At 29.5% G+C, this 12,629-nt stretch overlaps 1 protein-coding gene across 1 annotated transcript; it reads right to left on the reverse strand.

Annotated features, from left to right (window-relative positions):
* Window positions 1-7,791: 7,791 nt before the first annotated feature.
* LOC105956879 (protein LURP-one-related 11) lies at window positions 7,792-8,829 on the reverse strand. Its single transcript, XM_088818268.1, is given in 4 exon segments — window positions 7,792-7,973; window positions 7,976-8,039; window positions 8,141-8,389; window positions 8,493-8,829. Coding segments are annotated over 4 exon segments (624 nt in total). The 5' UTR covers window positions 8,739-8,829; the 3' UTR covers window positions 7,792-7,908.
* Window positions 8,830-12,629: the final 3,800 nt, after the last annotated feature.

Genomic DNA, 12,629 nt, shown 5'->3' on the forward strand with positions numbered 1-12,629 from the left:
GGGTGGTTTGGAATTATTAAAATAATATTTGGGTGGGATATTAGCTAAGGGGGTTTTCTCTAATTATTTTTGGGATGGGGTGTTTCCTTAACTCATTTTCCTAGATGAGGGGGCCGGTTCTTGCTAATTATCCCTAAATTAATACAATCGGGACTAGGGAAATTATATTAATTTAAAGAAATATTAAATTATCAAGTTAATAATTTAGAACGTTTTCACCAAGTTGGGATCGGAAAAATTTATTACTTAAGCGAAATTATTAATTTGTCGAGATTGTATTGTAATAGATATCCACCGGCAAGGAGTCTAACATAGGAATAGGTATGTAAGATGATGGTATGAGACAATGAGTATTATTCTACCATTAAACCACTTATGTTTGTTGCCCTATATTGAATATTATGGTAAATTACGTACAATGAAATAACTTTAAGATCTCTGTAGAATCGGTACTAATTACAATTATTCTCTGAAACATTGTTAGAAGTCCTAACGGAATAATGCATTGGGTAAGTTATTCCGTTATGATTCTATTTAACGACTATTAGTTTCAAACAATCGTGGAGACAACATGATGACATGGTTCTCCTAACGTTTCATAAATCCTTATTATTTTATATAAGATTTATAAATTTTCATCGATACTAGCGTTAATGGCCACAGGGGAAACAAATATAGTGCATATCGGTCCTCAAGACATGAAATCTTGTCTCCGGTAATTATTTCAGGGGTGTGGTTGTAATTACCATTACCACAGGGATCTTAAAGTTATTTTAGCATATCTCAAGGGTGTAGTTGTAATTTATCCTAAATATTATGCTATTGATATTAATTAATTCAAGTAATGTAATTGGAGCTCCAACAAAAAAAAAAAAAAAAAAAAAATCAACTAACGACAAAATCAAGTTACCTAGTCAACTCAAGTAACCGAAGCTCCGGCTACTCGCAGTCACCGCGGGAAAAAAAATCAACCAACAAAATTAAATCAATTAACCGCCCAACACAATCAAGACAACTAATTGGAGCTACGGCAACTTGGAGCTTCGTTAGAAAAATTCAGTCAACTAATCAAGTTAGCTAAATGAAGTCAATTGATCAGAAGTCAACTTATCAGACCTCTGGCGATCAACCTCCGATTTTAAAAAATAAACATTAAAGTAAACTTCCGTGTGTGTGGTATCTCCGGCCATTCTCGCTAAATTGCATAGTCGTGGCACGATAATCTAGCACGATTGGTCCTAGACCATTCAACCACGGTACACCAAGTACTATGTCTATACTCTATAGTTTATACCAATATATAAATGGTCGGGGGAACAAATTTATTTACTCGTGTAATTGAACCGGTGCGGAGTTGTACTTATTTCGATACTCCAATTTCTCCCAATTTGTTATACGTTCTATGAATGGTTTGACTCGAGTGATTGATCAACGTCTTCATTTGGCCCACCACCATCATTAAGGGTGGAAATCGAACGGATCAAATCGGATCGGAAATGAAAAATCTATTCCAATTAGAGTAAATTGCAAATACCACCCCTGTGTAATCCTTAATTGCTAAAAAAGTCCTTGTGTTATAAAAATTAGCAAAAGCCCCCCTATGATTAAAAGTCAAAGGCAAAAAAGTCCATTAAAGCTGCTCGTGGTACTCACGCGCGCGTTGTGCGGTTCTTTTTGAAAATTTGGGGGTAAAATGACATAAACATCCTTCTATACATATAAATAAAAAATATATGTTAAATTTGATATAATTATAAATAATTCAAATTCAAAGGACCAAAATAGCAATTTTTAAAATCTTAAATCCTAATCATCATCGTTCTCCCCATCACCCTCTCAAGTCTCAACGCCCCCAGTTGGGAAAAAAAAATCCAGCACCTAATTCTCTTCTTCCCCAAAATTTCTGGAACTCAAAACAACAGCAAAGGCAACAACCACGGTCACTACCGCCGCCGGAGCCGCCCCTAATTCTCTCAAATCCTGTAGCTCTGTCGAAGCCGGCAGCCTCACGGAACAGTGGAGGAGAAGAGCAAGGTATTTGATGCCTCCAGATACAAACCTCCCATTGTTTTTCTGTTTTTTATCGTCTTCTCCGACGATGGTTTTAGAGGCTGGTGTGGAACTGGTCGACGGCGCCGCCGCAGAGGAGGCAGGGGGCTGTGCAATCCAGCTTGTGCGTAGTGTGTTTCAATCTAGGTTTAATAGTATTTTGGAAAATTACAATTCAGTCACCTAATTAAGTTTCAGAAATTTAGTAAAATTACAATTTGGCCTCCATTATATATTAATTCTAATTTTATGCTATTAACAAGGGTATATTTATCTTTTCATCCCTGGTCAATGACTAAAATAACAATAGGTGCGGTGAGCTAATAAAAAAAATATATAGGGGGGTTTTTGCTAATTTTTATAACATAGGGACTTTTGTAGCAATTGAGGATTACACAGGGGTAGTTTTTGCAATTTACTCATTCCAATTATGTTCCAAAAAAATCGGAAATTGGAATGAAAATATTTTGTTTCAATATCGGATACTTTCGGATGGGAATTGGCGGAAATTTCCAAATTTTTAGTCACTTAAATCATAAGATGTTATAAGTGTAATTTTCTGAACGAATCGAAATTTTCGAAAATTGAAATCGGATCGGAAACCAAAATCTCATATATATTCTAATTTCAATCCAAAAAAAATCGGAATCCGACTTTTGGAATTTGGAATGAAAAATATTGTTCCACAATACAAAAAATTCAGATCGAAATCAGCAAAAAAAATTCGTTCCAATTTCCACCCCTAACCACCACCAACCCCACGGGCGTAGGCCCACCACAAACTTAGACCCATTCTTCTCCCTTCCCACTCTTAATTCTACCCTTCTTTGTCTTCAAACAATTTTCCACATTCAGTTCTTCTTCTTCATTCTTCGCACAAAAATCGAAAAGATACGAAATTTTCAAAGGAGGTTGTTTTGAAGTTAATTACATTAATCGTCTTATGTAATAATCACTTATTAATACTTGTATATATATGACACTTTCTTTCTACCCATTCCAAGCAGTTACAACTTACAGGTAAAAATCTCACTAATTTACCTATTGCTTAAATTTGATTGATCAAAACAAAACAAAAAAACAAAAAACAATTTATTTTTATTTCATGTCATTCTTGGAGGATTGAGTTTTGTGACTATACAAAGTTTCCCTTTCTTTTTTAATCTATTTAGAACAAAGTACATTACATATATATACCCGAGTGGGAGAATTACATTTTTATTCCCGATTTCCCTCCTATTTGGATAATTACAATCACCCCATCAACTATGAATTTTCTATATTTCGTGGAATGTTCTTTAGTTTGTACTTGTTTTGTGCAGAATGTTGTTTCTGATGCACCACAATCTGATATTTACAAACCAATAGACACACCTTATGATCATCTTGTTCCAAAAAATTGAACTCGAACGGGATAAAACGGATATAAACTGGACAATATTCTACATAATTTAGAAGATTTCTCTAAATTTAACACTGCAAGGGTAGATGTGTAAAAAAATTTATAGTTCAAAGGTGGTTGTAATTACCCAAATAGGAAGGGGGGTTTCTCGTAACTTAACTTTACCTCAGATGGTGGTTGTAATCAAATTTGGTCAATATGTAGTTTCTAATAAAATTAAGGTCAATATACGATATTTGATAAATTAGAAATTTTTGTATGAAATTGATGTAAATTATTTTCTTAAGGCTTTTTCACCAAAAGGCCAGAGTTTCTTTTATTTTATTTGTTTATAACTAATTTTAGTTTGAATAACATACAATTAAATTTGGACTTATGCGTCTAGATATATAAATATAAAAATGTTTCAATAATGTAACCCCAGAGACAATTTGTGCAATATTGGATTAATTATCTCCACACAATGTGGAATTCTTATCCAGAATCTATTCTGAATTAGATTAGTGAGGTGATGATAGTGCATGTTTTGTACGTTTGCATATATATATGTGTGTGTGTGGAGTATATAATTTGTGTTGTCACAGTCATTAGTATAAACTTTTACTGAATACATATTCATATATATAATATCAAATTATCAAACGTGCTTTATAAAGTTTGTTTATAATTTAATTGGAACTGCTTCTCACCCAATCAAATAAATAAGTTTCGATTTTCCAACTAATATATTAATTAATGATAATAAAGTGTTATCACAACTATAATTTTTGTTTTGTCTTACTGTTAACCATAAATTTCTCGAGTCTGCAGAAAGTAAATAAATTACAAGACAAGAAAATAGATAACAAATAAATAGATTAATCAAAACGAAAAGTGGATTACAATTTCCTGAAATTCCTCTGATTCTTCTCTCCTAATTCGATTCAAGAGCTTTGAAGCTTGTTCTTGAATCGAATAAGTGGAAACATCTCGAATTCAAATATGTTGTATATGAATTCGAGGTGGAGGCTCGAGAATTAAAATTTAGAGCTTGACATGTGTCTTTGCGAGTCTGATTTTTACATATAGTGATCAAGACATTCTTTTACAAGATGTCACATGTGATACTTGTATAGTTGTATTTTCTCTATCATATGGTCACTAGCAAATTAATTCAATTTCATCTAATTAATCAAATTAATCTGACATAAGTTTTAAAAAAAAAAAAAAAAAAAAAAAAAAAAAAAAACAAGATTTTAATGTATTAGCCATCTATCTAAAAGTAAGGTTGTTCTGGTGAAACCCTAGGGTTTTTTTCCCGCTCATTTTATGGCTATATTTGTTATTTAATTGTTTTTTTACTTTTATTTTTTGTCATTTAATTATTTTTTACTTTTATTATTTTATTATTACAATTTTCATTTAATTAGTTCTAAGCTTTAATGTGTCTAATATTTTTTCGTTGTTTATTGTTTTACCTCTTCTTCCCCATGGCTTCCACTTTTCATCTCTCTCCTCTCCACTTCATCTCCTTCACGATTTTCTCCCCCCCACTTTACTTCTTTACAAAATCTAGCATCTATATCCATATTCTTCATTTTTGTGTAAAATTTTGTTTCCCCCTTTCATTATTTCACAATTTCTTCTTTCTCAAATTTGGCAACCCACCATTCTTATTCCACCACCACCACCACCGGATCCGGCCAACCCCAACCAACTCCGCCAAAATTTGCGCAAATCCAGCCACACATAACTAATCCCACGGCGATTTGTGCTCCACCCACTCCACTTCATCTTACGGTTCTTCCAGGGGCGGAACCATGATTAGAAAGTAGGGGGGGCTAACTAAAATTTTGGGGTTCGGGGCAGCGCCCCGAAAAAAAATTTAGGTTCACAAGACATTGAAAAAATAGGTTTATACTGCGAAAAAAATTACGACACATATCTATAATATGATATATATCTATAATTTATATGAAATTATGGAGAATAAACAAAAAATGAAGGGTTAAGAAACATATTTACAAAATCTTTGGGGGGGCCAAAAGTAATATTCATAAAATATTAGGTCAAAATAGCTAAAAAAAAAATTTTTTTTTTTTCTTGGGGGGTCAACTGCCCCCCCTGCCCCTTCATGGTACCGCCATTGGGTTCTTCATACTCCGAATTATCCACATCTTTTCTTCACACCGAATCTATGTATCCATCTTCAAGTCAAGTTCTGTTTCTCCAGATTTCTACCCCAAATCTACATCTCTCTAAAATCCTACCCGCCTCTCCTACTTCTTTTCTCATATTTTTCTCCCTAAATCTAACTATGCATACATATTTTGAATCTCTTCAATCTCAAATTTTCTGGATTTAATTCGATCCAATAAATTTCATCCGTTTTTTCTCAATTTTATGTGATTTGTCGAAACGGGATATGATGAATGTGTTAATGTTTATATATCTGGAGTTTTCCGGAGGTTTGTTTAGTTTTTTATTTTTCTCCATTCTAAAAACAATAGGGGCAGAGATCGTTCCACTGCGTTAGATATCATCTCCATTCGTCGGATAATTTAGATTCAATATTTTTTTGTGTTCTTTATCAGAATACAATTCTTTTTTTTTAGTATTTTTTGCCGGATTAATGTACAATTCCTCTTTCTTTGTTTGATTCTTCCAAAGTATTAGATTAATTCCTTTATATATATATATATATATATATATATATATATATATATATATATATATATATTGTTTGTGTTCTTTATCACAATTTAATTCCTTTTTTTAAATTTTTTTTGTTCTTTATAATAATTCTTTTTATAATAATTTAATTTTTTTTTTAATCTTATTAATCAAAGTAAGGCTGCTCATGTTAAACCCTAGGAAAATTTTCCCATTGATAGTCATAATTTTCATTTATTTATTTAATTTAGAGGGTGTTTGGCTAAGCTTATTTTAAACAGCTAATAAGCTCTTACGTCTGATAAGATGTTTTTTGATCTGATAAGCTGTTACATCTTATTTTTAGGATTATTTTTTAGAGTGTTTGGATAATGAGCTTATTTAATATTTTTACACATTATAAGATCTTAAATAAAAAGGTGGGGTAGAGGTACTTATTTAAAAAGATCTTATTTGTTCTCCAACAGCTTATTTTTTAAAAAATAAGATTTTTTTATAAAAAATTACCAAACACTTTGGAAGAGCTTATAAGCTCCAAAACATCTTATAAGCTCCTTTTAACATCTTATAAGCTTAGCCAAACACCCTCTTAATTTAATATAATCAAGGTTAATAAATCCACTAACCACGTATCTTATTAATAAAAGTAAGGTTGCTCCCGATATAAATTATAATTGTCATTTATTTAATTAACTAATTTTATTTTTTTATTATATTTATTATAATCAAGTATAATAAGCCTGTCTAGATTTGATGGCCCCAAATCTACATATATTTTCTTACTAAAATTATCATTTTACTTAATATTAATTTGATGGAAAAATTATTTAATTGTTTAGATAAACATTTGGTTCTTATTTTATTAATAAAAATAATATTTTCCCACTAAAATTGTCGTTTTACTTAATATTAATTTGATGGGAAAATTATTTATTTTTTTAGAAAAACATTTGGTTCTTACCACTCATTTGATAGTTATAAATTATAATTGTCATTTATTTGATTAATTAATTTCATTGTTATACTATATTTATTATAATCAAGTTTAATAAATCCGTTTAGTATCCAGACTTTTTCGCCCCAATTTTACTTATCTTTTCCCACAAAAATTGTCATTTTTACTTAATATTAATTTGATGGAAAAATTATTTAATTGTTTAGAAAAATATTTGGTTCTTATCTTATTAATAAAAGTAAAATTGCTCCTGATAAACTCTTAAGATTTAATGGCATCATTGATTTACAGTAAATTTACTGAGGCCTATTATGGGTGATAAAGAAGAATATTCGTTAAACTTCAACATTAATTGAGATAAGATAAATATACAACCATATTACATAAAAAATATAAAGTTAAATTAATAAATATGGCAAAAAAAATTATGAATGGGGGATTATCATGAATATATATAGCAAAATATCAAAATGAATTGAAACTTAATTTTGTCGTTTAAATTGAACTTTACTTTTTATTAATTTTACTTCAATCCCGTACATCGCACGGGCCAAAAATCTAGTAATAGTTATGAGAAACTAAGCAAGCATATCTTTTGTTAACATATACTTAATTGTAATTTAATTTCCGGAGAATACAATTTTGTCTTTGCCACCCACTAATTATTTAATTATTTTTGTTGTATTTATGAATAATAAATATAATAATTAAAATGAAAACAGAAAAATAAAAATTCATGAAGCAAAATAAAGCTTAATTATATACATGCTCAACTTATAACAATTGATCACATTTTTCCCTCTCTCAAAAAAACTAAACAAATCTCTAGTTTTAATTTATTAGGACACTTTTACAATTTATTATTAATCAAACCATAAACTGTGACAAGAGCCATGACCAAAGATTGATCTCTAGTTCCACCATTAATGCTAGCACATCATCTCCCAAAGAAATCCCTTCTAATGACTGTTTTTGCATGGCCTGTAATTTATTTAATAATATGTTAATTAAATCAATATTTTTTTAATTAAAGTTATCAAAAAAATTATATATATACTATCCCAAATAATTAAATAACTAACCTCTGCCAATAATAACCGGCCCGAAAAATCGAAAATCTTGAGTGTCGATTTACCTTCGAATCCCGTCATCAAGTAGCAACTAGTGATGCTATTATTCTCATCATCAAATCCATTAATAGTAACTTTGCAAGATATATCTTTGCTAAAAAAATTGCTCTTTCGTCTCACTTGAAAATACGGCAGTTTCTCATTTCTGCGCTCCGATTCGATCCATTTGAATCCCTCCCAACATCCAAAAAATCCCATTTTCTGCAAATTAAACATTAATATTAAGTAAAAGAAAAATTAGGTACCTAATAAATTAGATATTTATTTAGAGAGAAATTTGTTTCGCTTACGTCAGCGTGCGTACCTTTCTATTTAAAGAAAAGAGAACATTGCCGTACGAGTCCATGAGAAAGACTTTTGTGCAGCATTTCTGTTGGTAATTATCGACACGAAAAGCGACTTCGCCTCTCGAGTTAAATACGGTGCAACCGTTTCCATGGAACACGAGGGATTTCATCCACATAGTGAATGTTTCTCTTCTTCTTGTTAATGATGGATTAATTATAGAACAAGGGTTGTTGGTTAATGATGGATATATTTTTGATGACATGGCTATAAAAAAGATTAAGTAAAGAAAAACCCTAATCAGAAAGCTCAAGTGTTTATGTATATATGTTTTTGTGAATTCAAAACTTCAAAGAATTGGTATATATATATATATATATATATATATATATATATATATATATATATATATATATATATATATATATATATATATATATGAGCGTGTGATCCACATTTGGAAAAGAAACAGAAAGAGAATAAACCAAGAAAGTAATTGTTTGTTTAATTTGGACTTAGCTTGACTGGCTTAATTCCACTTTGCACCATTGAAATAGAGTATTTTGACACTTTGCACCTTTAAAAGACAATAAATCATTCACGATGCATCCTGGATTGAATATTTATAATTTAATAAGGGCAGCTATATTTTACTGTTTTTTTCTTTATTTCCATGGTGGAAAATAACAAATTAAATTTTTGTTTTCTTCAACATCCGACCTAATTTCAAGCGTATGAAGTCCGAAAAAAAATAAAAATCACACGAATTACTGAAAATAAGAACTATTTTTTCTTGCAAAATAAAATAAAAACAACTTTGATCACCAAATTATTCGGTTGATGGATTAATTATATGTTGTAATTGGTAAAAATATTTGTAAGAAAATACGATTTTCAAATAACTTGATTTAACTTTAAAAATTCATTAATCCTTCATTAAAAAATCATCTTACGAATGAAAACACTACTAAAAATATTAAATTGCATTCATTACCTTTAAAAACTCATTCGAGTGCATTATGCATGATTTATTGTGTTTCAATAATACAACGTGCTATTAATTTTTTTCGAAGGGTGCAAAATATCAAAAATGTCATATTTCAAGGGTGCATGTGCGATTAAGCCCAGCTAAGCTTGATTATAATTAAATAATTAAAGAGTCGGCTTAACGGATAAACTTTTGACAAATTTATTAATTTCAATTAGTGGCAGTTTTGGGACCATTAATTAATTTGCAGTGTTTCCCTTCAGTAACAGTAATTAAGCAGGGAGCTATGTGATTGGATGAAAGAAAATGTTGTTTAATTATGATATAATGAGGAAGACTGTATGATTTTCTATAGAGTAGTAACTGTCACTGCAGTTCATTCTTATCAACAATTATGAATTTGTTTTTTTAATTTATTGATTAATTATTGTCCAATTATATTATGTGATTAATTATTATATATGTAATCCAGGCCAGTACATGCATGTTGACCCAGGTATTTTTATAAACTATATATTTAGATGTCAGCACATTTATTATAAAATAAATATATATTTAGAATGAGTATATATAAACTATATATTTAGAATGAGTATATAAAATATAAAAAAGGATAATTAATTAATAAACTATATATTTAGAATGAGTATATATATGGTTCCCAATATGCTGCAAAATATAAAAAAGGATAATTAATTAAAAGTATAATTAATTAATTAATTAGGTGACCGACTGGGTACAACATATATTATAAAATTAATATATTTTATATTATATAGATACAAACAATATATATATATATAATAAATAATTATTTTGGCATTCTTGACTTAATACAAGGTTGTAGGGTTTGAGTGAGGAAATAACCTTCAAGGTGGTATTGATAGGCAGGGCCGGTCCGGCGAATTCGAGGGGCCTCGGTGAGAATATAATTGTTCGGTAGTTCGGGGGTAATGTTCGGATTTTTTTTCCTCGTCTTAAGCTTAATGAAATAATATAAATAAATTATTTATTAACATAAACATCATAAATAAAAGTCTGAAAATACCCATGTCTAGATAAAAAACTTTTGCGTAAAGCAAATGTTAGAATAAAAGAAAGTATTAAATTTCAAATCTATTTTTAAAACAAATTTATAAAAAAGAATAAAAGATAAAAAAAATTGAAAAAATAGAAGAATATTTTTTTTTAAAACAATAAAACATTTTTACAAATAAAAAATATATCGTATAAATATTAAAAAGTTAAAATTTTGGGCCCCCTATGACCTTGGGCTTTGGGTGTGGGCCCTGTTCGCCCCACCCCAGGGTCGCCCTCGTTAATAGGGTAAATTATAGTTATGTTGAGGTAAGATTAAATAACTTACAAATCCCTGTGGTATTAGTAATTATAAATATCCCTTAAATACCAATGGCTCGTTACAAACTCTAACGTAATGAATATGAATGTATTGTCTAAATTATCCTTTCATTAAATAAACAAACTGTATATGGGCAAATTGCAGGTACTCCTGAGGTAACACAAAATATTACATTTACGATCGAGATAGATTTGGAAATTCAGAACAAATATTCCATGAAATCTTCAAAATTTTACTCATAACCCCGAAAGAATGTAATTGTAAGACGGGGACATAGAGTATATGTAATTATAAATACCACATAGATTTATAAATTATTTGGTCTTACCTCAGGAATTCGTGTAATTTTTACCCAATATATTAATAATAAAAGAACTTAGTAAGAAATTTTGCTGCTAATTGGCTTCCTTATAACAATTTATGCAACAACATTAAATTTTGATGTGTGTGACATTGATTATTCCCATTTCCACGTGGACATAACAAATTTAACATAATACAAAACTCATGTGGACACATGTCCAAAACAATAATCTAAGGTAGCTATAAATTTTTGGAGGCCTCATAATTGATCAATATAGATAACAATATTGAATTTTCAATTTCTAAAGTGTAGAGTGTAGAGCTGATTAATGACCTGGGATCGATACATCTCGTCAATACTTTTTAGGTTAAGATCGTCGCATGAGGCTTGTCTGGTGTAGTGGTGTATAACTTTATTGTTCTCGTGTAGTTTGTGAGTTATTGCACGATAACGAGGTTTATCCAGTGCATATACATAGTTTTGATCAGTAAAAAAAAAAGATGCCGGTATCAAGTGGCGATCGCATTTAAATTTACACTGACAGATGAAATAAGGAAAAACTTGGACATCTTTGTTAACTATATAAATAAATAAATAAAATTTAAAAAAAAACAATTTTTTTTCTTCTTTTTTTAAATTTAAATTTATAAACATACAAAGTAACATGGGTGATTTATAGGGCCCAATCGATTGTGGGCTTTCAAGGAAAGAGGGTCACTTTTTTGTATTGATCGAGGAAAGTGAAGGCTTACCAAGAAAATTAAGTAATAGATATTTTAATTAGTAATTTTGTGAAAATTTGAAAATTAAATGCTTTATGATGAAACTAACATCTGCCTCAAATACAATTTTATTTTATTTTTTTTTGTAATGAAGGGATACGTAGCCAACTATATAGGTGTAATGGGTAAACTTACAATGTCGTATACTAGCTTACAAATAATACGAGAGATAGACTAACCATGTTTGACAAACTCCACCTAACAATCACTGACAGTAGGATTTGAACCGAATCTGTAAACACAAACTCACTTAATTAAAACTACATCACAGTCATTGCCTTGAGGTAAAGTGTAATTAAAAAAAAATAATAAAGTAATAATCTTTTTGAGAAATTAAATTCAGCCTCCTGGGGTTTGTAGATTTTTACATTCACCCCAACAAAATGATGTTAATGTAAGAACTCTACAAATTGTAGGGATGAATGTAATTGAAAAAAAAAACTAGGGTTTTTTTTTTGTAAATAGACTTTATCTTAGGGGGCAATTATTTACCCAATTTTTAATTTAAAAGAAACAAAAGGAATGCAATTATCGATATTAGGAAATGTATTCTAAAAAAACTTATTATGAACCTGGCATAAATATATATATATATATATATATATATATATATATATATATATATATATATATATATATATATATATAATCAACCTATATTAGTGAAAATTAAGAATTAAAGATTTCCAAAATATATAGAAGGTTATTTGTGGAATAACAAT

The sequence above is a fragment of the Erythranthe guttata genome, chromosome 5, assembly GCF_056151865.1.
Source record: "Erythranthe guttata isolate IM_541 chromosome 5, IM_541, whole genome shotgun sequence".
Taxonomy (NCBI): Eukaryota; Viridiplantae; Streptophyta; class Magnoliopsida; order Lamiales; family Phrymaceae; genus Erythranthe; species Erythranthe guttata.